At 42.3% G+C, this 26,894-nt stretch overlaps 1 protein-coding gene across 1 annotated transcript; it reads right to left on the bottom strand.

Moving 5' to 3' along the window:
- Positions 1-1,080: 1,080 nt before the first annotated feature.
- Positions 1,081-24,999, bottom strand: kirrel1b (kirre like nephrin family adhesion molecule 1b). Its single transcript, XM_076097240.1, has 15 exons — positions 24,891-24,999; positions 24,688-24,837; positions 19,697-19,846; positions 18,713-18,870; positions 15,833-15,983; positions 15,052-15,157; positions 13,459-13,607; positions 12,734-12,861; positions 12,113-12,239; positions 10,768-10,868; positions 7,346-7,562; positions 5,964-6,071; positions 3,247-3,374; positions 2,538-2,648; positions 1,081-1,758 (listed from the first exon to the last, which is right to left on the bottom strand). The coding sequence occupies exons 1-15, from the start codon at positions 24,997-24,999 to the stop codon at positions 1,081-1,083; spliced, it is 2,571 nt and encodes an 856-aa protein (XP_075953355.1).
- Between the last annotated feature and the right edge of the window lie 1,895 nt (positions 25,000-26,894).

The following is a 26,894-nucleotide window of genomic DNA, read 5'->3' as shown; positions in this document are numbered from 1 at the left end:
ACAAATACTGTTTACAGCATTGACCTCGAGTGAAACGTTAAGTATAGAAATGTATCATGATGATTTAAAATGAGACACGAGGAGGAGAATGAGCACAGAGAGACGCTTGCTACCACTCCTTTCCTTTCCTCTCACTTGTGGCACGTACAAAACCTCTTAGTCCAGACCACCTCATATTGTCCACTCTTTACAAAAGAAGACAGTTGTGTGTTGGCACATACGCATTGGCACTCTGGTCGCTAACTGTACCACTTTAAGAAGCTCTGTCCCACTTAAATCAAGGTAGATCTTGTAAGAAATGGCCACTGGGCAGGTTTAAGTGAGGAAAAGAGATCAAAAAGTGCCAAATATCTTCATAGTCCAAGCTGCCCCGTTGCTGCAATACATCGAAACAAATAAGTCTTTAAAGATCTCTGTGTATGTGTGTGTGTGTGTGTGTTGTTTTTTTCCAATATGTGAGCGTCAGAAAATGCAAAAAGTGTGGATTGCATGGAGTTTCGCTGTAGGTCACTGTACTGCATCACACTGTATAGGTTTGTACAAGGAAATAACTTTAAAATGACCCAAAATCTCCATTTGCACTTATTTACAGAGATGGTGTGGGAGGAAAGATTGATGCAGGGAGATGAACCAAGAGCACGACAAGGATTGCAAGAACAAACAGGTTCCTCTGCTCCTCCTACAGCTCCTGGCGCTTTTCTTCTTCCTGTCTTCAAAGTGCTCTTCTTCTCTTTTTGTTCCTTTTCTCTTGATTGTGACTCTCGCTGTTGCTTTTGTTGGAGCATAAACACTGCACGCAACAGAAGGTCTGCGCAAATATGTGTGACTGTCGCTTTGCACGTGTTGTATGTATTGCTGCTAACTGTTTTATATGAGATGCTGCTAACTGCTGTGGCTTGTTGTTGTGTTTGATTGGTCCAAAAAGTGAACCTAAATTCCATGCACTGGATGCTATGGAAAAAAGAAAATGGATTCTTGAATGTTTATGTTTCTTTTATATATTTATGTGTAATAAGTACTGCAGCTGAAAAAAGCAAGTCAAAGAGTGTGTGTGTGTGTGTGTGTGTGTGTGTTTGTTTCTCAAACATGAGTCTGCATCCGCTGTGTGTGTCTTTGGGAATAGTCAGAGGGTGGTGACGAATACGAGAAGCGAGTGGAGGTTCCATACTGCCCCAGCCCTGTTTCAGGACTTTGTTGTCCTGGCCCTGGCCCTGGTCCTGGCCCTGGTCCTGGCCCTGGTCCTGGTCCTGGTCCTGGTCCCGGCCCCGGCCCTGGCCCCAGGCCGGTCCCTTGGCCTGTTGGATACATCTCATATGCTGGCCCTTCCTCTATGGGTGGAGCAAAGCCCATGCGGTAGCTGGGATACTGGGAGGGGTATCCGTAGTTGTCATAGGCCAGCTGGGTTGTGCTGTCCAGCAGGCCGCAGTCTCCGGGGTAATCACCAGGCGATTGAAGAGTTGGATTGGGAGGTGCTTGCTGGCTCTGCGCCACCCTGGTGAAGGTGTTGAACTGGGCGTAGGTGGCGTGGGACATCCTGGAGGGTGGACGGGGGTCGTAGCAGCCTGCCCTTGAGCCTGGCACCCCACTGGGGGCAACAGCACCGCTGGCGCCTGCTGGGGGTCCGCTGGAAGTGGCACCGGCCGGTCCGATGTTTGGGTTCGGGGTGCGGAACTCGCCCTGGTAGTGGATGGCGCGGGACTGGGGGCGAGCCTCATCGTGGGTGGTGGCTCGGACGTTGTAGTAGCCGTTGGTTGGATCCTGTGATCAGAGACAGAGAAGATTAGTTTAATATTATGATAAGAAGCAACAACGTTGGGCTGAGGGGTAAAGACACCTAAACATCATGGTGTGGGCTTGAGTTAGCTTGGCCTTGTGTTATATCACGCTGTAAACTTCTCTTATTGTCTGTATGTATGATCAGTCACATCGCAGGCTGATATGGCCGGTGATGTTGGACGTCGGTGGCGTGCTGTTCCTCATGCTACAACCCAACATGTAATGGTGTGTTAGCGATGCAGTGGACAGTATGTGTATGGACATGATACATTATGGTACAACTTCATTTTACCAGGATACGCATGGTTTCCAATGCTAAGTGACAGGAAGCTCACCTGGGCAACAGTTTACTCTGGAATAAAAGTTTCCACACCAAGAATGTTGGATTGTTTTGTTTCCTCCTTTAGTTTGGTTAGTTTGTGGTAATGAGTTTTAAAATTTGAGGGGTTGATAATGCTCTGACTTGGCAGAATCCTACAAATGGTGCATGAAGAATAGACAACAGCTGTTTTTGGGGGAACTTTAGTGGCAAAGACTGAGAAAAAGTGGTATTGTTATGAAAACCAAGCTTTTAGCTGCAGTGCAAACCTGAAACAAAAAATAGGAAATGGTAATTGGCACTTGATGATATGACAATGATGACCACACAAGTTCATGACAGATGATGCGTCATGTGCACCATGCAGGATAAAAGATACCAAAAAAAGTCAAATCCAATTTTAAAATGCTAAAATGTCTCTGTGAGCGGCCGGCCACCTCACCTTGAGCTCGTACTCCTCCCTGGTGTCGCTCTCGCTCCTGATGTCCTGCTTCAGGTCCATGTCGTCTTTGAACGGCTGAGTGGAGGGAGAGAGGGAAACAGAGGGCAGAAACTAAACCATCAAACAACGAAACACACACACGGAAAGAGGGAGGGTGAGAAAGGAAAGGAGGAGGAAGAGAGGGAGGGGAGAGGAAAACAGAGTTTCAGGTTTTTCATCCCAAGAGAGCGGAAGATGAGAAACGGTTAGTTGTTGGAAAAAAGTTTTGGACCGAACTTTAAAAACCGCTCCAAAGGAGCATCGCCGATTAGATTCTCCAGGACATCGGGGGGGCTGAACGCTTTTCTAAAAGGAAAACAATGTTAACGAGAGAGTGTGTGTTAATGTCCGGTACTGCTGTGCGTGTGCAATTTTTGTTTTCGTGTATTTGCAAGGCTTTATGTGCATGTGCTGTAATTTATGGTGTATGTGTGTATGTACTATTTGTACAGTATAATATGTGCTTTCTTGATTTTGGGTCAAGTGTGTTCATGTGCATATATTTTCATGTATTTTTGAAGGCAAGCATAGGGTGTGTGTGTGTGTGTGTGTGTGTGTGTGTGTGTCCTGCCAAGTCGCCCTTTGGGTGCGTGTATCTGTACATTTAAGCCCATTGACCCGTACGCCTCCTCTCCATGGCCCTCGGTGACTCAAATGGGTGTCTACTCACTGAGTACATGGCCTTGACCATCCGCGTTGCTGTGGAGACGTCGGCCGCCTCCTCCTCCAGGCTGTGGGTCTCTTTGTTGACTGTCTCTACCTTGATGTCTGGTTTACCCAGGGTGACGCCCCGGCGACCTGAAAGAGAAACACAACCTCTGGTCATATTCTGGGTCAAGATGAATGAATGAATTATTTTAAAAAAGCAAGAAAAACAACAATAATTTATTGTTTATGACTATTTTACACAGTTTAAAGCCCTTAGTTAGTGTATATGTAGGATTTCTGAATTTCTGACATTGGTGTTTTCAAAAAGACATCGTGGGATTCTCTCATCAAACTATAAAGCAAGAAATGTCTGTGTGTCAGTCCATCTGACTGTCTGTGTGTGTATGTGGATATGTCCTTCGCAGAACTGGTGGGTGTATTGTTGGGGACCAAAGGGAGTGATGCGTCAAATTTGGTGCAATTTGGACACATGACACGTTCAATATTAATAAACTTTGAACAAAGTCTGCACTTTTGGTGCTGGATGCTGGATATTGCTAACATTATAATCAAACTATTCTTCACTTCCCTGGAGATAATAATATATCTTCCAGGTTTCTGGTGGAGCAGAAAGTGATGAGAAAGGTTCAGCTAACATGTATTCCAGTTTTCTCTTAGTGTTTTTGTTTCGGTCCTGACAAAAAACTACATGCAGAGAAACAGAAAGATTAGTCAAATATTCTGAGTAAGAGGGTAAACCTTCAGCCTTTTAAGCCCCTATCAGACATGTACCTTGTTACTGCACATAAATGTGCCGGCAAATGTACATGTTTGTCTCATATTTGAGTTATTTTTACATAAATGTCACGACTGTGATCTTATTACCGTATGACCCAGTAATATTTCAGAAACACTTCCACCGCGGCTCAAGTCTGAATTGAGTGGCGTCGCATTAACATAAAAGCTACAACTGCAGAAAGTTAAATATGCACGGAGGTAGAGATTAAACATATTGTCATTTCATTAAAAGGCTTTTTGTTATGTAAAATATGTTCCACTACTTTCAGTTCTGGATAGGTATTCTTTTTATTACTCCGAGAAGAAAATATTTACAGAATGATAGACCAGAATCGGTGCAATGCTGGAGACGATGAAACTATTTAATGCACTTTCCCATATTATTCGCTAAAGATAGTAACAAAAATAAAATGAATGCTGGGTTTTGAGATTGATTATAGATTTGGAAATATATAACTTGGCAAAGAAACAATACCAACAGGAGAGTGGATAGTGATTGCAAAGAAAATATGAAGAAACTGACGTTTTCTCTATACGACTTGGTTGATTGTTTGTATGTGCATTAGCTAAATGAATGTCATGACACAATAGTCGTTGTAATTCGGGACTAGATAGTCTGAGATTGATATGGACTTGAGGGCATCCTGACTTGATGCGCAAACGAAAGGAAAGGAGCTTTATTTCTGGTGTTCAGGTGTAGCCAGCGGATATCCGGGCCAAGACTTCCTCTTCCGCTTGCTGCTCATTGTTTACCGATTAGCATGTTGAGATGCGAGACTGGAGTTGAAGTTGAGAGACGACGTGTACGACCGGATTGTTTCACAAGGAGCCAGTTGAAAAGCTCATTTCAAACCAATAAAAAGCGACATCATCGTCAGACGATGGCTGTTAGGTTCCAAGATTGCATTTTGGCCATTGCCTTCGGCCTATTTTGCTCTCCACACGAGCTGTTTACCTGCATCCAACCATCCATACTACTGAGACTACAAACAGAAATCAGAACGCTTCTGATACCAAAGTCGTGTCCCGCTGCCGACAGTTTCTGAATATGAGCGCAGATTCTGTGTATCGAGATTCCGCTTTGTGTAACCCGAGATGGTAGAACTTCTCATCTTAATCTATATATCCCGAGCACAGAGCAGTCAATATTTGTCAACATGAACAACTCTCTTCCAACAGCAGAGACCTTAAAAGCAAAGATTTAAATCTGTGAAGTCTTGAGCTGCAGCATCACGCCGCAAATGAGAGACAGCTTATCTGGAGCCACAAACGATGTTTGTTTGAGTTTCTATTTCCAAATGGTATCTTTTCTGTAGTGGTGTTATCAGCTCTGAACCAGAAGATATACACTTATCCCCAGAAAATCCCTCTGGGGACTCTGCCAGTCACCTTCATTGTCTTTCCCAGTTCTCTATTTGCTGTGGAGCAGCTCAAAACAACTTGAAGACAGCGCTTGTTCTTAGCTCTCTGGTTTGGAGAAGAGTGGCTTGTGCTGATAAATGCAAATTGGATTGCCGTCGGCTGCAGAAATACCATATAGGAATTAATGCACTAATTCACCTTTAAACGCTCTTGTTTTCTGTTCTGTTATTTATGTACTTTATCTAGTGTACAAGCGGCATATAAATACAATTTATTAAAAAAAGAATCACACAATTCCGTGTCAGTAGAATGCAAAGAGCGCAGTAGGCGTTTTAAGGCAGTTAGCCATATTATATGAATATAAATTAATCTCATTTGAATAAAATGCTATACAGCTGGCACATGTTCCTTTCTTCAAACGTGGAGAGGCAGAATGACAGATAGGGTGAGTGGATGAAGGAAAGACTGATGGACGCATACAGTATGTGTGTGCGTCCATCAGTGAACACACACACACACACACACACACACACACACACACACACACACATACATTAGAGAACAACTGTGTTCACTTACTGCCTTTGCGTTGGCGGTAGAGGAAGAAGGCGAGCGCCAGTAGAAACATAAGCAGCAGAATGGAGGAGCCCACCGTACCACCGGCGATAATTCCCACTGGAACAATATCTGAAACAAACACAAGCAGAGATCAGGTTTGAGGGACAACCGCTGCCTCTTTGTTGGAGAAACACGCTCGGATCTTGTGTCTTTTAAGTATAAATCGTGTGTCCTAGCTTAAAATTGAATCTCTAAAGGCTGCATATACGTTGATAAGGCATGCAAGTCGAACAAGGGATAAAAACAGCTTTCTCTCTCTCTCTCTCTCTCTCTCTAAGATGTCTTGGTAGATTTTCTGAAGCTTGAAAGCTGAAAGAATAAGAGCCAGATAAGACTGACAGAGCATGAAGAAATCATTTTCTCAATGTAATGTGACGTAGCAAGTCCTCGCAATAAAATGCGTAACCATCCAGAATGGACTTATAACACTCAATCCTGTCGCCTGACGTCCAGCTGAGGGCACTGCGTGGAAAACTTGCTCCTTCCCTGTCTGGTGCTGTTGTATTACAGTAGAGGACTTTGAATTATGTCACCCATGCATTCGTACTTTAAGGTCTAACAAACACTATTGCAGCACTTTTTCAAAAAAAGGTTTGATTTGCACAGGCAGAGGACCAACTACCGGGATCCTATTGACCCAGAGAAGCATCTGGAAGTCAGTCTGAGGTGAACTGTTGTATTCTAAGCTACTGTAAGCTATTTTAGTGAGTTTCCTTTTAGTTACATGCTCTGAATGAATTTGAGTTTCCTCTGGTAATCAGCTACACAGTGTATATGTCTAGGGCTTTTATTTTGAAAGGTGAAAGTATTGATGACAAAAACAACAGTTAACGTAACAAACACACTTATTTGAACACAAACCATCATATTTTCCTAAATCTAACCAAGTAGTTTTGTTGCATAATCCAAAACACGAAGTAAACCAATGTTGGAAGTTTATTTCAACAAGAGACTGGAAGGATGTAATGAGTTTAAACTGACACGTCCTAAAGTGACGTTAGAGGGGTACATAGAGCGTAATAGTTTGAAGTGTAGGGACACTGACCAGCGGTATTTGAAGAGCCAGGAGTGAGTGTTCTAAAAACACTTTTTAATTATCAGTTAATTTACAAAGCCTTACGGTCTTTGTATCATTTGCCAAAAACACTTTCATCGACTTTTAAAGTGGAGCAACAACTGATGATAACATTAATGTTCAGCTTGATCTTGATCTGCTCTTTTATGATGATAACACCATAAAATGAAATGCCCTCATTAACTGTGCAACTAACTGTGACGTGATACCGTCATCATTAACTGCCACAATCTCAGTTATTTCCCTCCTTTTTTTGTTTTTTCCATACCGGTCTCTTCCAGGGTGATGATCATGGTCCCGGGTCCGAAGGAGTTCCAGGCGGTGCAGTTGTAGGGCGAGTGGAAGTCAGACTCCATGACGTTGTTGATGGTGAGGGTGGAGAGGACGGCCCCGCCCTGGGACGGAGGTTTGCTCTGCTCCACGGTGTACCTCTCCATCAGGGTGCCCTTCTCCTTCTCCCACACATTCTCCTTCCACGCCCAAACCTGAGACACACAGTTTAAGAAGGATGATTTAGATTCTAGTCTTCCTCTGATCACTGACACGTTGGTTCAGGAACTTGACCAAATAATAGAGGGGAGGATGGAACGATACACTTCTATTAAATTAAGCTGCTGCATAATGTATGTTTATTTGTTAGTCTCTAATGAGCCACAGTCTGAGATCCTCATAAAGGGGTCAACTCACCTGGTTACAGGTGAGTTGGAGCTCCCTGCCGAGTATCTCAGGTTAAAGTTACTTCAAGGAACATTTGAGTGGTTATGAAACCGTCTCAATGTAATGTTGATGTCTCTATATGACCAACATAAATAAATGAGACCAGCAGCCAGAAGATTGGCTATTTCTATATAGTTCTTCCTAATGCTTATCATTGGTGCCATTGGTTTGGAATCCGGCGAAATCTGACAAGATCATGTAGGTTCACCAGAAACTCCTTCAGCTCAGACTCCGGCGGGGCCTCCGGCAGGGACTAGCACGCCTCAGACAGACCCAGATTCCGGCTTTGCTGCCGCCCTCGACCTGCAGTTGGAGATCCGGCAGCAGCGCCCATTCTCCGTCCAGGAGCTGAGCTTTGCCTCGCTGCTCCAACGGTCAACAATGACACCACGCTGCTGGAGGCCCAGGCCGTATTGCTGGGACCGCTCGGGGTAAGGGAAGCACGGGAGAACCAGAAGCAGGACTGAGCAGGGCAGACTGTCGGACCCTGCTGCAGTAACATTAGAGGTTTTATAAATGGACTCTGGTGCTCAGTGACACAGCAGCTTTCTTCCACAGTGACTGCCAAAATCAAAACAAAAATGTATTTCCTTGAAGTAACTTTAACCAAGTTGGTATCAACTGTTAAATCTCTTTGCCTATGAGTGTTTTTTTGTAGTCTTTAATTACTCTTCTTTTATCTATACCTACACATTTATTAACTCTGTATTTTATATTTCCTTTGAGATGCTGTTGAGGTCCCTTTTATGAGTTGTAAATCATTGTGTAAATGCATTTAAAGAGTGGTATATAAGGTTATATAAACACATATATGTGACCAATGGTTCCAGGCAGAGAGCACTTTGCAGGCAAAACTCGCTCTCGAACTCTCTATGTGTGATCTGCCACTTCAAAAGGATTGCATTAAAATAGTTAGGCAGGTTTACATCAATTTAGAATTCAGATAAGATCAAAGGCTTGGTAAATCTGTACACTAAAACATTTGCAAATCTATAAATCTGTTCCTAATCAACACGGCAGGAAAAGTCCTTCAAGCTGGTGGGAGCTGGCGCGATGAAGACGCAATTTCCAATATGTTTAATTTGTTTGATTTTTATCTAAACTGCACTTTTCACAGCTGCAATCACCCTGTTTCCCCTCAGGGATCAATAATGCTAATTCACATTATCTTATCTTATGTAGTATTAACAACAATCGACTCATATACACACACACACACACACACACACACACACACACATATATATATATAATCACAAGTAAACATTCAGCAAACAGATGGGCGGGTGTTAAAGGTTAAAGGAGATGAAAGCGAATGTGGGCAGGAAGTACAAAACAAGCAAAACAAATTATATTCTCATACCTTGGTAAATATGTAGTTTTTTCTCTCCTGGTGCACTATGAACCTAATTAAAGTTTTCAGGCCAGGAAAGAAAGAATTTCCTCACAAATAAATCAGACACACACACACACACACACACACACACACACACACACACACACACACACACACACACACACACACAGTGCAGCAAGTGTACATGAGCGATAAAAACTCAAGCAGGTTTTTCTACTTAAAATCTGCTGAGGTAGAATTTTGAGGGTATTAAATATGGAACATGGTGATATCAAATATACATAGAGCCATATGTTAGGCTAATGTACCTTTTAACCTGATTTTTGAAAAAAAAAATGAAAATGTGATCAAGGGAGAAATGAAAGAAACACCAAAATCTGCTTTCTCTCTCTTTTCTCTCTGACAATCTTACATAATGCGTCGTTTCTGACTCCACAGTCTGCCTCTCAGAATCCCTCCCTTTCTTTCTTTTTCCTCACAATGATTTTATTGCAGTGCCTCTGTCTGGATTTCTTCCCTTTCTCAATTTCTCATTGCCTCTATTGCCACACACATACACACAGCATCATACTCCATATTTTATAAGTCCTTGTGTCTCTGCATTAAGCCGAGACTACAATGTCGTATCACATTATACGCTCTGAGCTCTCTGCCAGTGCAGCGGGGGGCTGAGGCTTCCTAAAAGCTCTGATTTCTGTCATGTTGGCACTGCACAATTGGATAATTGACGCTGAAAGGTACAGAATTGTACTCTCCCTCCATCTCTCTCCCGCTCATTTCAGTCTGTTTTACCCCCGCACTCTCGCTCACTCATTCTAGCCTTCAAACTCAAACGTTGCTACTTGCTTTTTTTTTTGGTGATTTGTGGGCATAATGGTATTTTCTTTTCGTTAAAGGTTTATATCAGATATCATTTTGTAACTTCTATAACGCACAAGCACTTTCTATTGATCAAGAATTGCACTCAGCGACTTTAAGAAAAGACAGGAACGAAGAAACAACGTATATTTCTGCAGTTACGGCACATTCAGAGGATATTGCATTAGAGTTTGCTGGTGAGGCAATGTGTGTGAACGCTGCTTTTTATAGAGTAAAGATGGTTACCACTTTGCAAGGGACCACTGAATTGGAACGGTTTCGGCCGGTTGGTCCAAGTCCTACTAAAATCAAGACAGCATGGACGCCGCACTGACAAGTTCATGGTGAAGATAACTAAAAACCTATTACTATAAGTAGCACTAGAAGCCACATTCTCCTTTTTTTTCATGAATTCTTGATCCTATCTGCTGCACGCCCAACATTTCAGTACTGTGCGTCTCCTCTTTCATTTCAACCAGACACTACAGCAGCTGTTTTTGATGAGTCACACCTTCCACCAACAGACGAAGAACAGATTGTTCTCGCACGCTCGTGACACAGTTGGAGAACAATGGCCCTTGTGCCAATCGTTAAGCTGCGTAACACAAGTAAGCAAGAACAGAGAAAGCACAGAAAATATTTTTTGTTTTCAGGGTGAACAAAGAGGTTTCTGTGATCAGGATTCCGTTTGAGGCAGATGCAATCTGAAAAGGTCAAGAACCTCTGCAGCAGATTACAACTTCCAAGGAAGGACTTACAATCTTATCAGGTGGGGGGGTGCTCGCGATGTAACACTTGATCTCTCCTCTCTCCCCTCTGACAGAGTACTGGACTGAATCACTGGAGATGATGGGGGGGCCTGAGTGAGTGAGGCAGGACGAGAGAGAGATGGGGAGAGAGAGAGAGAGAGAGAGAGAGAGAGAGAGAGAGAGAGAGAGAGAGAGAGAAGATGATTACTACAACAAATCAGAAGGTTTTGCAAGTACACTTGCATTCAACGTATGCTGCATTCAGATAGAATCAGGTAGACGGCAAACCAGATGTTATTTTAGTGGACGTGAGCAGGACGAGAAAATGAGGTGAGGCCAGCAGAAAATACCTGCAACGTAACAGTTGATGGGAACGCTGTCCGAAGTTAAAATGTTATAATTTTTGCCGTTCTCCGCAACACAATTTTTAACTGGATGTTACGGGCATGCTCATCTGATTGGCTGCAGATAATTTCCTGTTGGAAAGAAATGCATTTGTGAATGCACACAAAGTGTAAACATGACAAGCATGTTTGTAAATGCAGGTTCAACAGCTTGTATTTAAATGTAACAATATCCAAATATGTTTTTGAAAGGAATTATTGGTGGATTTCTATTAAATTTATTTACAACAATAAATATTTGTGTGTGCATCAGAATGTATTTATGAATCTTATTTGTTTAATTGGGGATTCTGTTTACATTTATATATATATATATACACAATGGTATCTACTACTGGTAAAATATATTTGTGGTGCCAATCATTTATATGTAAATTAATAGTGAGACTGGTCTGACCCCAGAGATAAATACAGCTCCTTTAGCATAATATTGTCTGGTAAGTGAACGAGTGCAAAGATAGTCACTAGCTCACCGAGCTCAAGGACGTGCCAAATGAATGTCGCACTTTGTCAGCTGGCGAAGATTTAAGGAGCATTTGCGAACTTGCTTTTCGTCATTGTGTTCTTGGTGAATCCCTTTTGATTTATTAAGTGAAATCCGGTCTGTCGAGGAGCGTTTTGACATTGAAATGTTGGCTTTGGGCCTGTTTAGGGATACAGAATTAGCAGTGGGGTTTGGTTCGGGCCTGGGCTTCAATGACTCAGGCTGGGTGCCCATACTGTACTCTACTCTGTACATTCAGAGGCTTCAGCTGTTTGATGGATGCAGACACATGCATGATATATAGAATAATTATAGATTAAACAAACACATCGTGTGGTTTCATTATTCAAATGTTTGACACAGAAGCAGAGCTTTCCTGTGTATACGAAGATCTGTTCTTCACATTTTCTTTCACATAACTTTTGCTGATGTGTGTAAACAGCAGAGTAATTTGAGAGTAACTGACCGTTGACAGTGAGCGTAACCTCAGTCTCTCCCACACCAATCCGGGGCACGATGGCCTTGCAGACATACTGGCCTGCGTCGGCCTGGCTCACTGACTTCAAATACAGCTGGTTGTTGTTGCTGAGCACCTGGACACACATAGACAAGTATAAGTACACACGAGAAGCAGGATAGTAGCTGTGTGAGTGTGGGTGGAGACAGACGGGCCACAGACAGAACAGGGAGGGAGATCTATATTTAATTCATAAAACATGTTGATTTACTCAGCAGGCTCCATTAGTTGTTTGTTTCTTTCCTGGAGCTTTTCTTAACTTGTTAGGCATGAATAAAAGATTTAGGATATGAAGACGGAGTCTCGCTTCTAACCGTGTGCGGTACAACTGAGCAAACATTCATGAAGCCTCGGTCTTGGAAATTTATTTGGATTGGGATTGGTGTTTTCAGAAGGATTTGACCGTAGTTCTCGAAATGTAATCGACTCCAACGTGTGGTGCTCAGACTCTTCTCTTCCTTTTCTGTATACATTCAAATATGTGACATTTTAGTGAAATAAAAACTTAAATCAGGCATGAATATCAAAAAAGTAGGGTTGAAGGTGAAAGGATTAATGGTTCGTTCTCACCATGCTGGAGCCCTTCTTGGTCCAGGTGAGGGTGAGAGGGGGGTTCCCAGACCACTTGCAGTTCAGAGTGACGTCAGAGTCCACATCTACCGTCACTGGCCTTGGCTCCACTACTAGTATCGGGCCAACTGAAAGAGAGTATGAGAATTAAAACCCCTCTACGCAGACACAGTTTAATGAAATAGAGACTTGGTGATCACCAAGAGCCTGAAGTTAATAAAATACTAGAAATGAACTTGAGAACTTGATAGACTCAAACTTTTATAAACTCTCCTTGGTGAAACTGTTCATGATGATGAGAATTTAACGTCTTTTCAGAAAGTCAGACGTGTTTTAGTACATTTTCCTCTTCGCTCCATTTTATATAGTTAAAAAATGTTTCCTTTTCTGATTTTGTATATTCTACATTTCATTATTTTTTGTATTATTAATAACTATGTTATTAGTTGTGTCATTCCATGTACTATATTTACATAGGTGTTGACAATAAATGCCACAAGGCTTTGTTTAGTTGAATTGGACTGAACTGACAGAAAATGATTGTACAGTAACCATCTAATGCAGATGTGTTCTTCACAATGCAGGAATACTATGTAGCAACAAAATAAATGCGGCGTGGCTCTTCAAACAAATACTGACAAATATATATATATATATATATACTAGAGCACATAAACATCATCAGAGTCCTGCTCAGCTCGGGAGTGTTTGCACTCTATACTCACAGTGCACGTCCACCAGGATGCTGACGTTGGTGCTTCCCACGACGTTGAAAACCTGACAGGACACGGGCTCGGTGAAGAAGGAGTGATCTGCTGTGGTGACAAACACACTCTCCCTGGCCCCCTCCAGCAGCACGCCACCTTTTGCCCACCTGACAGAGAAACACGTCACCATTTAACATGTTTTCAAGTATTTCAAATCCTTGTCAGTTTGTCAGCACATCTCAAAAGCATAATGGGCTTTTGGTGGTGATCCAAATGTTAGATGTCCACTATTAGACAATAAGTGTTTTTATATTACCATTTAAAGCTATTAAACTATGGTTTGAAAATCTCTATGTCAAAACCTGAGGGAATGATTGCAAGCTAAAGAAAATGCATTTCTTTTCATTTCTGTTATGCAGATATATAGCTCAAAAACTCATATAACCATATTGCACATCTGCCATTAGATGACGTTTTAATATACATTCAATAGGCTTAGTGCCTAAGTGCCTGGCAGTGCTCCCAAACTGGGACCCTCTGGAGGAGTCTCAAACCTCAGATTAAAACCATCGTTTTAAGTCCAGCATTTAGCGATTTCAATGCTTCAGTGCTGTCACTTAAGATTAAAGTCAGTGTTTGATTGTTTAACTGTTCAATACTTTCATTAATTCCGTTCTGCAAGCAGAAATTACAATTCAGGATCGCCTCCAGACGGCAGTTACAAGCAGATTGGAATATGTGAAAGAAAATCTATTGGTATTGAACAGAATTGCAATCTGGCCCCCGATGTTGGACTGCAGGTATCAAATGAAACAGTGTCCCCAAATAACATTGACCATTCTGAACTAGAACAATGCTGTCAAAGTTGGTAACATATTGATTGTTTGATAAATAGAACAGAATGTTTAGGTATTAAATTCAATGTGAAGAAATGTGCATGCATTAAGCGTTTATGGAAGTTTCTCGAGTGCCTCGGCTCTCTTCAGCTCCACTACAGCGCCAACTGTGTGTAGCTAACGTAGCAAAATGCTGTCTCGAGTGGATAACGTCAGCTAACACATCAAGACTCCCGGGGCTGATGGACAGCTAAGTTACAGCTAGCTGGCTAACCTTAGCTTGCTCGCTAATGATCCATGATACGAATGCATTATGCCAGTGTCAATTTTAACCAACAATAAACATGTTACAGTACAAAGCAGAGATGTATCACGAATGATGGCTCTCTACTAGCCAAGAGCGACGCAAAACAGGGGCCGGCAACAAACTAACTGTAAGCTGAGCTAAGGTTATGGATCTACTTTGGCTGCTGCGTGATGTGAGCTGATAAAAGTAATTTGCAAAAGGCAAGCTAGTTAGTTTCATGAAAACAGAGGACAAAATAAAGTAAAGGAGTATTACAGATTAATTATGCTAAATATGATATATGATTGTAATGTCACGTCACTGTTGACTAATGCCCTGGATGCTGGCCTGTGTCTATGGACGTGTAAGCACGTGCAGGAGCAACAAGAGGTTTACTGCAGATCACTTGACGGCCACCTGTGTCATTAATAACAATGATATTACACATCGTACCGTAAGAGATAAATTCAGGTAAAATGTAATCCAGACCTGAAGCCAATGATGGGAGGGTTGCCAGTGGACTGACAGGTGAAGGTGACTCTCTCGCCCTCCAGGACGGAGCGAGGTTCGATGGACAGGGTCACCATAGGAGGGTCTACACAGGGAGGGATACATATTTGATGTACAACCAAAGATAAACTGAACCACTGTTGTGTTTCAGCTCTGCCAGGCAGCAAGAGGATTGATTTCCCACACAAATAAGTCACAACAAATGATGCATTTCGCAATAAAATCTGGTATTCTAAAACCCCACTTCTCTACAGCCTTCTGTACAAACACAGCACCGGTTCTACATCTACTGTTACTGCAGTTATTCTCCCAGTAATGACTAACGACGCTGGGCTGGAAAAACACATCAATCTTCTTGATTGAAAATTCAAACTGCAGTTCGCTTGTGAGCAAGCATTCCTTATTTCTCCAGGGACACGATTAAAATCTCTTATAGCACAAAAAAGTATCAGGTTTTCCAGATGTTGAAGAAAATCAACTTGCTCAACTTGCTTCAGGAGGAAAATCACTGGCTCCAAAGATATGTGCCAAATCAGCGCAAACAGCTCAAATCAAACCTGGAACCAGCCCAAGTTTGAGAATGGTGAAAAATGGTGGCTGTAAATTCAAATATGCAGCTTATGTGTTGTTCTTTGGTTATAAATACTTTGTTGATAAGTGCTGGGGCAGCCAATTAAAATCCTAGAGTGATTTCTTTCCACATGACAACACAAAAACAGCCCCACCTATGCACCTCGACGGAGATAAAAGGGCAACTCACGGTGGACGTTGAGGGTAACAGTGGCTCGTTTGCCCATCGGCACCGCCGGGTTGCTGGCCACGCAGGTGAAGTTGCGGCTGCTGTCGGTGTCTGCCGGTGTGATGGGCAGGTAGCTCCTGGTCGTCACCCTCTTCCTGTCTGGCAACACTTCCTGTTCAGCAAAGATATAGGGAGCGAGAGAAGAGGATGGTAGAATTTAGGAAGAGGAGCAAACAGAGAAAGATCACAGAGGAGGAGGAGGAGCACAGTGGATGAGGAAGGACGAAGCGGACAAAAAATAGAAGAAGAAAGAAACGGGAAATATCATGGGAGAATTAAGAGAGAAGAAAGGGAGGAGAAAGGAGAGAGACATAGGAGGGTTAGTAAAGGAGCCAAGAGAGTCACAACATGGAAATAGAAACAGTAATCTGGAGTTAGAAATACAATTAAAAACATTTTTAGACATGATGGAAGACAGAAAAAATAGGTTGGAAAGGTCAAAGGAGCAGTTTTATAGAAGTCCATGTTCTTGAACTTAATCATCATAATTCAGATGTTTAATGTTCAGAAAAATAACTCTCACTACAAAATGTTCTTACAATTACAGCAAGCAATTCAGCTCCATACGGACACTGGACGTTGCATTTAAAATGAGAGGTGAATACTAAAGTGAAAAAGAAAAGTAACAGAGTGAAGCTGAATCACGTTATTGACCAGTCACAAGAAAATCCAGTCTCGTTGAAGTCTGGAGGTGAGGTGCTTTGCAATGCGGCTAAAGTCTGTCAAGAAAGTGTGTACAGCCTCCATGTAGATGTGTGGTCAGTAACGCAGTCACATAAGAGCAGCATGTAATATGTATGAGCAGGTGTGTGTGGGGCATGGAACTGGCTGCAAGAGATGTAAAAACATCCGAATGTGAGTCAGTGTTTGCTGTTGCTTCTGTGTGCATATGAACGCATGAGTGTGCATATGTGAGTGTGTGTGTGTGTGTGTGTGTGTGTGTGTGTGTGTGTGTGTGTTGCAGGCATCATTTTGTGTGTAGGAGAATATACAGGAGTGTGAAAAGTGTGAATGTGGGAGAATAGAGTGCAGAATATATCACTGTGATCGCAAGTGTCAGCTAGTACAGTTCCTGTCTATATGTGTGTGTAGTGAGGAACTGGACAAGTTTTTAACCACACAGCGGGGACATGTTTTTGGAAACTGAGGACATTTTTGCTCTTCCTCACTTCTCCAAAGGCTTGTTTGTGGGTTAAGAATTGTTTTTAAGGTTCAGGTTGGAATTAGGTTTAGGGTAAGGGTTCGAGTTCAGCATTTAGTTGTGATGGTTAAGGTCAGGATAACAGGCTATAGGGGATACATTATGTTATAAAGGGTCCTCACAAAGATAGAAGTACAGGGATGTTTGTGTGAGAGACAGTCTGTGGCTGTGTTTGAGGGTTGATTAAATATGTCTTGGATCCGTGTATGTTTTAACTTGCATAGGCAAGGCAATTAAAAATCACTGTATTAATTGGATCAGGTCAAGATTGATCTGATGAAGAAGCGATTACGATCACGACGTCTATTTATATAAATGTGTTCAGAATCAGTATGTATGTTACTTTTTGTGAATACAAAGTCTAGTAAAATACCACATCTATTGAACTACAGGGTGTGGCCCAAGTGGGAATTAAACCTAGTAACTGCACAAGTAACTATGCAGGTATTATCTTTCATAACAAACTTCATTACCTTTAATTCATCTTTTAAATCCTTTTAAATGTAGAGAAACCAAAAAGATTCCTTAAACAAGTCTTTGTATAATCATATTTGGCATTTTGGGCTCTATTTGACAGGGTGCAACACGAGGTCACTGAAAGGGTTATTACATACAGCAACGGTTCCAAGGCTGGAATTGAACCTGAGGTTTTGCATTTATACAGCACGAGCTGCAACCACTCAGCTACCGAGGAGCTTTGGCCTTAAAAGAGCTTTCCGTTATTCCTTTAACATACGAGCATATCTGTCTACCAGATGAAACATGAGCAGCCTGCTGCGTCGGTAATGTCGACTGTAGCACCATTCTTTAGCTGAGCCATAGGGGAAATTTAGGGTTGCCAAGTTTTGTTAAATGTCCGGTTTGTCTCGCCTTGGTCCAAAAATGCAGTTCTGTACTTTATACTTCACTAAATGTGTAAGTGTGACTTCGCTGTATTAATACTTTTAATTTATTTTTGTTTGCCTGTTGCTACTTTGATCAAACAACAGAGCAGCCATGGCGTTCTCATAGTGAGAAGTTAGGACGTTTCTTTCTGTGATATGTTTAATAGATACCTGTGATAAATTTCACTGATTTTTCATTGAGACTATTAACAATATATCCTGTGTTAATTGTCTTCTACCCTGTTTCAAATCACAAAATGCTCCTTCCCACTGGTTAGCAGGTCAGAATCTGCAATTTGTAAACATTTAAAAGCATTAAAGATAATTAAATTGTAATAATGGTCCCAACCTGCCGAGATTTCTATCATTTCGTCAACCGAGAACCAAGAAAGTCTTGTGCTGACTTTGCACTGCATACTGTATTTCCCTAATGCAGGACTCCAGGGGTGATGTGCGGCCTGAGGCGTTCATACTGTGATTCCCCTTCGCAGTGCCCACGGCAAAAAGCATATCAACAAACAAACAACCAGACCGAGAGTGGCTGTTATTCAGGAGCAGACTGTAGGTACTAGAATTTGTGTTACAAACTCTTTCACAGCCACTATAGTAGGCATTTGAGATTATACAGATCTCATTTTAGTGTAATAATCTCTCCATGGTTTTATGTGGGTTTTATGTTGCATGGCTTGCACAAATGTGCTGCTCGCTATTATCTGCATGTGTGTGTGTGTGTGTGTGTGTGTGTGTGTGAGTCACCGTGGACTGGTAGGCCCCCTTTAGAGCGACTCCATCCTTGGTCCACTGGATGTGTGCTGCAGGCTTGGCCCCGCGGGTCACACAGGTCAGGTTGTGCGGATTTCCGGCCATCAGCAGGAGCTCCGGGGACCCCTCAACCACCGGGTCCTCGGGGGGGACTGGAGGAGAGACACGCACAGTTCCAAGCTTTAAAAAGGACACATTTATGCAAGTGTGCACTCATGCATACAGACATACATGTACATATAAATAGAGAAAATAATGTCCAACTGGGCAGATTTGAAACAGAAGACTGTGAATTCATAGGATGTCCTGAAAAAATTCACTATCATACTTACAACACGGCTTTGTTCCTTGAAAGTTTTGTAAATACAGCAGAAATACAGTACCTTTAATCGTTTGGCTGTTGGTAGTCTCTAAATTATTTTCCATTATCTTGTTTCTCTTCTATATAATTCATTCATACTGCACAATCAAGAGCAACTTCCTGCTAAATATTAGGTTATGGCTAAAGTTAAGATACTCTTGGTAAGTAGTCACAAGACTGAGGAGATACAGTTAATGCCTGTGTGAAAATGGGTGTTTATGGTGTTTTCCATTAGCTTTCACCATTTTGCAGCTTCACTTAAAATCTGTGAGCGTTTTGCTGTAATATTAGAGTCTGTTTACAACTCAAAACAAACTCATGGATGCTGGAATCTGAGGGAAATGGATATGAAACTCAACCCAAGATTCATTGCAAGAGTGATGCATCACATATAGTCAATAGTATTGAGCCGGTTCAACATGTGTGCATCTAAATTGATCGTGCACTTTTAACCGCACTGCTCATCCATAACGGTGCTCCCTCTCTCTCTTTGATCGGATAACCGTCTCTGGTCTCCTTGGAATGAAACGGTCCTTTGCTCAAACTGTGGTGGTTAAAATAAAAACGTATCAGAAAAACAAAAAGATGTCCCCCGTATCTGCAGCCAGTTCACTTACTGAGTACATTGAGTTTGGCCCTCCTGGAGCGCAGGGCGGCCTCTGTGGCCTGACACTCGTACAGAGAGTCATCGGACAGCTCAGCGTTGGAGATCTCCAGGTTGTACTGGCCGATGTCCAGAGCCCGGAGCACACGATACCGGGGCCAGGCTGCAGGAGACACACGTCAGGTTTGCAGTTAGATGGATGGAGAGACATCCAGTAAACAATCACTTTGTGATACATGGACCTGTTGGAGTTTCTGTTTTAGTTCCACGTTTATTTGCAGGTCAGAAAAGCTTGACGAGTTTCGGAAATTAACTTCTGGAATGTAATTTAAAAATAGTGGTATACCACCCGGAAAACATGACCCGCTGTTAACGATTGCCCGCATGAAGGAAGAGGCACATTACGCGCTGCTATTACAGTCGTGAGTCATCACAACAGCAATGCCTTCACAAACGATCTGTGTCGGAAAATAATATCATATTTAGTTTAGAAACACCGAGTGATAAGTTGCAGGTAGTAACAGTGAAAAAAAAATAACTTTTTATTTCCATCTGCTCGTCGAGAAAACTAGATGAAAATGTAAATGCACAGAGGAAAGAAAGCTCCAGGATCACATTTTAGAGCCGGCATTCTTTCCCTTATTACCATATTGTTTTGTTATGAAGAATGTCTTAAAATCTGTGGGAACATAGTTTAATTCAGTTGTCCCAAATCTTCAATTTCTGCCATGAAAGTTTAGGCTGGAAAAGTTTGGATTATGGAATATGCAATGGAATTTATTTATCAAAAATGTATAAATTCATCAAGATGAATCCACTGTACAATGTAAACAGGTTTTGACAAAAAGAAGTCCCTATGAAAAGTGTTCAGTGTCTTCTGTGGATTATAAACAGCTTAGCTTTGTAGGGATAGAGATCTTAATTTTCCTTTGTGTAGATGTAGTTCTCCATTGTATTGCAGTTGAAGCAGAAATGTCAGCCGTGGCAAATCAAACCGAACTATCTGGATGGATAGATGCCACCAAGTGGAAGTGAGGATATACATTTATCTTAATTTTTGGTGAGCTGCTTGTCACGTTGTTGTTTTTCTCAGTTTAAGGAACACAAACAATAGGAAAAGGAACACAAAACCTTTGGAAACAATTCGACATCTCCTCGTCATCTTCTTCCATTCAACGTCAGTGACTGTGTTTCTGTCCTCTGCTCACGTTGTTTACAACATAAATCAGATATAAAAGCTCTTATGAAAGAGATAAAAGCTCAATCACAATTGCATTACACCAATCAGAGACCGAGAGCAGCAAATGGGATGTTGTACTTATGGGAAAATGTCAAAGCTTTTTATCATAACACGCAGATAGCATTTAGCATTAATAGCATTCATTTCAGAGGTTCTGAAGACCTTTCTTGCATTAACCAGAGCCTCTGGACATCATGATAGTACGTCCTCAACACAAACAACACAGAGGAAGGTAATGAACGCAGGAGCACTCGCACACACTCGGAGATAAACAGCTGAAGGGTTTTTACACAAAGGAACTAATCACACATCGCCACATATACATGATACAATGACGCCCCATCAGGTTCCTGTAAGATACACAAACTGCAGAACTACAGGCAGCGCCGTTCCAATTACAACACCCCCTTTTCTCTCTGTTTGAACCCTCGCCTCTCAGACAAAGACATAATTGAGCGTGACGTCCCACTAGGGGGCACTCATTGATCCTCCGTGCCCAATCCTAACATGACATCATGGATTCAGATGGCAAAGGCAGGCAAGCAAGCAAGCAGGCAGGCAGGCAGGCGGGCAGTTGGGGTGCGCGGAGGAGGAAGGAGGGAATGGTGGGGGGGGGACACAAAAGTATTAGTGGAGATTACATCATCCACTCCAGCACCTCGCAGCATAGCAACCACAGAGGTGAAAGCACCCCGGGGAGAAGGAGAAGACGAAGGAGGAGGAGGAGGACGAACAATACACCGCCACTAATGCCTGCAGGTAATGAGTAGATGTGTGTTTAAGGTATTTGCACTGATGTAAACATGATACACACATGTATATGTCTTCATACTTAAAGGATTTTCTTTATATTTCATGTATTTCACATTCACAACTACGTGATGTGGCAAAATAATCTGTTTTTGCCGGTGAATGAACGCAGATCTCCTGCGTGTGTGTGTGGGTGTGCAACCTGCAGGTATGAATTTAATGCACAATCTGCACTCCCACACTGTCATCAACAGCATGTATACAACACACAGGGCACATGCCAGTACACATGTTTCATGCACCAACAACACCCCCTTTAGATCAGAGCTAATTCATTTGATCTTTCGGAACAAATATTAACAATTTACAGACTTTGCTCCATACATCGACATGACCTCTTGTTTATATTGCGATCATGAAAAGCAAAAGATTGAGACGGTATCCGTCAAGGATGAGGGGAGGACTGGCAGCACAGACAACTTAAGGATAAATAATGGACGGAAGGGGATGATGGATGGCTGAAAAGCGGAGAAAGAGAGACAGAGAGGACAACATGTTTATCAAACGCCGGCGTGTTTATCATCGGAGCCGTGCTCACAAAAGGCTGCAAGGACAAAGAGAGCATTACCCACATAAAGAGAGAGGGAGGTGGAAGGGATGAGAGGAGAGGAAGGGAAATGAAAAGCAATAAAAGGGGGTCTGGGAGATGCATAAAGCGAGTGATGATGGAGCTGAAGTCTGAAAGACGGAGGAGCAGGAAATAAGAGAAGGGGGGGGGGGGGGGGGGGTGCTGACCTTTACTGAACCTGTGAATTAAATTGAGTTGAACACAAGATTCACATCACATGTCAGATTATCACTTGAGTGTCTGTGTGTGTGTGTGTGTGTCTGTGTGTGTGTGTGTGTGTGTGTGTGTGTGTGTGTGTGTGTGTGTGGGATGACTGGATGTGTGGGTGGGTGTATGAAGCTAATGTACTACTTTAATCCTTTATAATATTACATTTTGTTGATTATATTATTAGATTTTTCATTAAAATATATATCTGTGACATTTTCACATATTAATATAGTTTTCACATGTTTCTTTTTGATCCCTTAGCAGCAACTAATTTAAAACTATGGTTTCATGCGGGTAATAAAAGCTTTGTCTAATACATTTTTCAGGGGGAAAAAAAGAATAGTTTGGAAAAGAAATACTTTATATTCATGACATTTGAGTTTGAGTCCTTGTAGTGTCACAGACAGAGACTTCATCTTCACCAACACGACATCTAAGAAGCACGATGTCATAGTCCTGTCACAGTGTGATTGACAAGAAGAGCAGAAACACCAGAGCAATGCAACTCACTGGATCATCAAAGATACCAGATGCCATTGATGGATAAAATATTCATCCATTCATGAATAAACATGAACAAAATAAAAAAAGAATATAAAAAGGGTCTCTCAAATGGTATTAATTGATAAGCAGGTGTTGTTGACCTCCCGTATGCCGCTTGGTAGATTACATATTTATTGAATTGAATTGATCAATCAACATGTAAGTGATGTGCACATTAATGCATCAATAAATACAATCCAACAATCTACGATAACAGATGCTGAAATGGGCCATTGTGCATAATGAGTACTTGTACTTTTGGTCCTAAAATATCTGAGTATTTTTCTCCCATCACTACGTCTAAAACACATCGTCATATTTATTATTTGACAGTGGACAGATGATCTGTGCTCTTAATAATGATATTTGCAAGATTTCACCACAACCGAAGAAGATCAACCAATCAGAGCCGAGGAGTCTCCAACGCAGCTGATAATCACTGCTCGTGGAGCTCTTTAACTCCGACCAAACCGTCAAATTACACAGCGACGATCAGATATGAATCAAGATTCTGTTACTGCATTGCCTCAAATGTTTGTGGAGACATATTCTAGTAAAATGAGAAAATGTAAAATGTCCCATCTGGCATGTTGACAACAACAACAACAACAACCGTCGAGCCAAAACCGAGCCGAGCTAAACAAACAGGACACTAAAATATGTCTCTGAAAACAATTGAGGCGAGAAATAGGCAATAACAGAATCTTGGTTAGTATTTGATCAGAGCTGCCTAGTTTGGGTTCAGTGGGTCAGAGGCTCCTCGGCTCAGATTGATTGTTTTCGTTCAAGCACAGTGGCATTTTACAAATGTCCTCAGGAGCATATAAAAGAATTTTGTCTCAGATAAAAAGCCTGAATGATAATTTTCTTTCCAAAAATATTTGGCCAGAATGTGTCACAGTCAAAGACTAAGAGCTCTTTAAGCAGCTGCAGTCATAAGATGTCAATACCAGCAGTCAGTAAGCCACAATGGTCAAAAGCTGGTTTGAATATTTTGTAGAATTTGGGTGAAGGTCAGTAGAGAGCGACATTTTTTCTTTTTCTTCTTCCTCTCCCGGCCTCTTGTTCTGGCACTTTTCCTTTGACCGTCTCCTCGATGCAGATAGAAAACCTCTCCTCTGTCTTTTTTTGCCTTTGTCTTTGACTCTCCTCACTTTTGGCTGCATGTGACGCTTCCCCATCTCTGAAAAGAAGTGTATTCTACTGTTGGACTCACAGTCAGTCATACTGGATGTGCGTGTCGGCTTAAAAATGTAAATGGGAAATGTGCGTCTGCTTTTGTCAGCAGTGTGAGGGATTTTCTCTAATTCAGCATGATATACAGGACTCATTTTTGCCCAGATTGTCACTCACACGCCTCTTGGCTCTTAACTCTCTCTCTGTTCAGTGTTCATTCCCTTAATGTTAAAAAACCCTACACTTTTCAACCGTAATAGCTTTTGTCAGGGTTCTTACAGTCAAAACTGAACCGAAACCGTAGCTGAGTTATTCCCCTTCTTCACTTCACTTTGAACCTCCAGCTTGGTGAAGCTGGAGGGATCTTTCTTTCTCTCTCTCTCTCTCTCTTTCTTTCCCACCACAGGACTTCTTTTCCCTCCCTCACCACGTAGACCCTCACCACGTAGACCCTCACCACGGAGACCCTCTCCGACGCCGAGGGCCAGGCCGTCCTTGGTCCACTGGACGATGCCGCTGTAGTTGAAGACCACGCAGGACAACACCACCCGTTCTCCCAGTACCACCGACTGGTCCGCAGGCTCCTGAGAGAAGCGAATGCACCACACTGCAACAGAGGGACAGAGAGGGAAATCAATTTTAAGTTCCTTTCATTGTGACCTGGCCCTGAGCTGCCATCTTTTACTGCACTGTATCGAGCTACACAGTCCCTCTCCGGTCTTATCGACTTGGGCTTGTCCGTGTGGCGGCTGTTGGGGTGATTTGTCATGCGTCTTTATTGTGTATATGGTGTTTTTATTGTCCTTTTTTATTATGAGTTTTCACTGTGAGTGTTTTTAATATAAACCCAGTCTGTGAGGGAAATTTCTCTTACGGGACGGAAAGGTTTTGAATTGAATTGCCGGCATTTATGCACAAATAAGCATTGGCTTATAGTGGAGGGACACATGAGAATTCACAGATTCTATGTCATCAAATCATTTTAATCATTTCTCTTTTGAACTGGACCCAAAGCTCAATTGCTCAAATTTGCATATTTGTCATTCCTCCTGGCCCTCTGCCTCTGTTTTCTCTCTTTTTTTTGCCCCCGTTTCAAGTTTTTCCCTGGACTTTACTGAGGCTTATGTGTGTCTCTGCGTGGGAACGTGTGAGTAAAAGTGTGTGTGTGTGTGTGTGTGTGTTGCAAGAACATCATTGCCAAGCTGTGATACACAGCCTGCTCTTTTTCATCACACAGTACAAAGGGTTTTGCTTACACACACACATTTCCTCCAGCAAAAAAAGCCTTTTGGCTAATGCAGTGCCGCTAAAATACACGGATATAAAAACTACAAGTGTAGCGCCGGCATACATTAACGCTCTCGCATAAAGAGTAAAGTGTCAGGTGAGGAGGCGAGGAGGCAAGGAGGCGAGGAGGCGAGGCACCAGCCCCGGCGCTGTTTTCAGCTGTTTGCATCATCAGGTAAAATTGTTTCATATTCCAGAGAAAGTCTTGCGAGAAGGCGCGTTAATTAAGGCAGAGCGGGAGACTGGGGTGCCTTAGATGACACATGCACGCGCACGTGCACGAGCACACAGGCAAACACACTGAATCTCGCACAAACAGATGCTCATGCACACATGCGACGTTGAATCACACCCAATGTGTGCACTCCTCACTGAGTCTGTCACGCACATGCAATTGCACAGTCACACGGCTGAGGATACATCCAGACACACACACACATACACACCCACACACACACACACACACACACACACACACACAAAGACACACTTCCACAGAGCTGGTGTTTGTCTTCCCGCGGGCTATTCTGTTCTTGGATCATGGTTAAAACAATCCTATTAGCTAATTAAGGCATAACTGGTTAATAAAGCCGGCCGTGGCTGTGAGGGAAACGTCTCAGTGGGATTGAACCACAAAGGTGCAAACAACGGGGAGATTCACTGATTTGTCAGGAGGATTACACGACCCGTCATGTTATTTGTGCAGAAGGCTCCTTTACTGAAGACGGGAATCTTCAGACTTCCCAAGAGGCACTTTGATGTTTCATCAACTTTCCTTTTGAATACTGAATCAAGAAGACAACTGCTGTGACTGTGACCTGATAGTTGTTCTATCCTTTTGAAGTTCAAGGGAAAATCCGCCTCAAAACACGGAACAATTGCTTTTTTCTGGTCGTTTTTTTTTGTTTTTTGTAGTCAAACATAAAGCAGATGATGTGATGTTGAAACACAGACCTATTGAAGTTTTACAGATTTTTTTTTCCAGCTGGCTCAAACATTTGCACAATCTATCAGGGTTTGTGTTGAGCGAGGTTTTGCTCTCTTGGCTCCCGGAGGTTTTAGAAAAATCTTCCCCTGTATGGATCAGGTCGGTAAACTCAAATCGAAGTTCCTATTGTCTCTCTTTACTCATGCTCTTGGCTTTTTAACACAACATGCTAATCTTCGGTTTAGACATTTATTCACATGTATTTGTTTCTGTGCCTAAACAGGTTTTGAGGGCTATAAAACAATTACTTCTGGCCTTAGCTCACCAGAGAGAGATGGCTTCTGATTAGAGCCAACACGTTGCACTGATGTCTTAACAGTCAAATACGATCAGTTTGAATATGGTTGGACCTTCCATGTCTTCAACAAAATTACATTCCCACTAATCTG

Source organism: Anarhichas minor, unplaced genomic scaffold, assembly GCF_050575085.1.
Source record: "Anarhichas minor isolate MPS153535 unplaced genomic scaffold, ASM5057508v1 ptg000024l, whole genome shotgun sequence".
In the NCBI taxonomy this organism is placed as follows: Eukaryota; Metazoa; Chordata; class Actinopteri; order Perciformes; family Anarhichadidae; genus Anarhichas; species Anarhichas minor.
This window is presented reverse-complemented; position numbering and strand designations above follow the sequence as displayed.

Coding starts and splice junctions, on each gene's coding strand:
- kirrel1b (XM_076097240.1), bottom strand. CDS start 24,999: ATGACAAATCACCCCAACAGCCGCCACACGGACAAGCCCAAGTCGATA. Junction 24,838..24,890: donor AGATGGCAGCTCAGGGCCAG/GTCACAATGAAA, acceptor CCTCTGTTGCAG/TGTGGTGCATTCGCTTCTCT. Junction 12,862..13,458: donor CATCCTGGTGGACGTGCACT/GTGAGTATAGAG, acceptor ACTCTCTTTCAG/TTGGCCCGATACTAGTAGTG.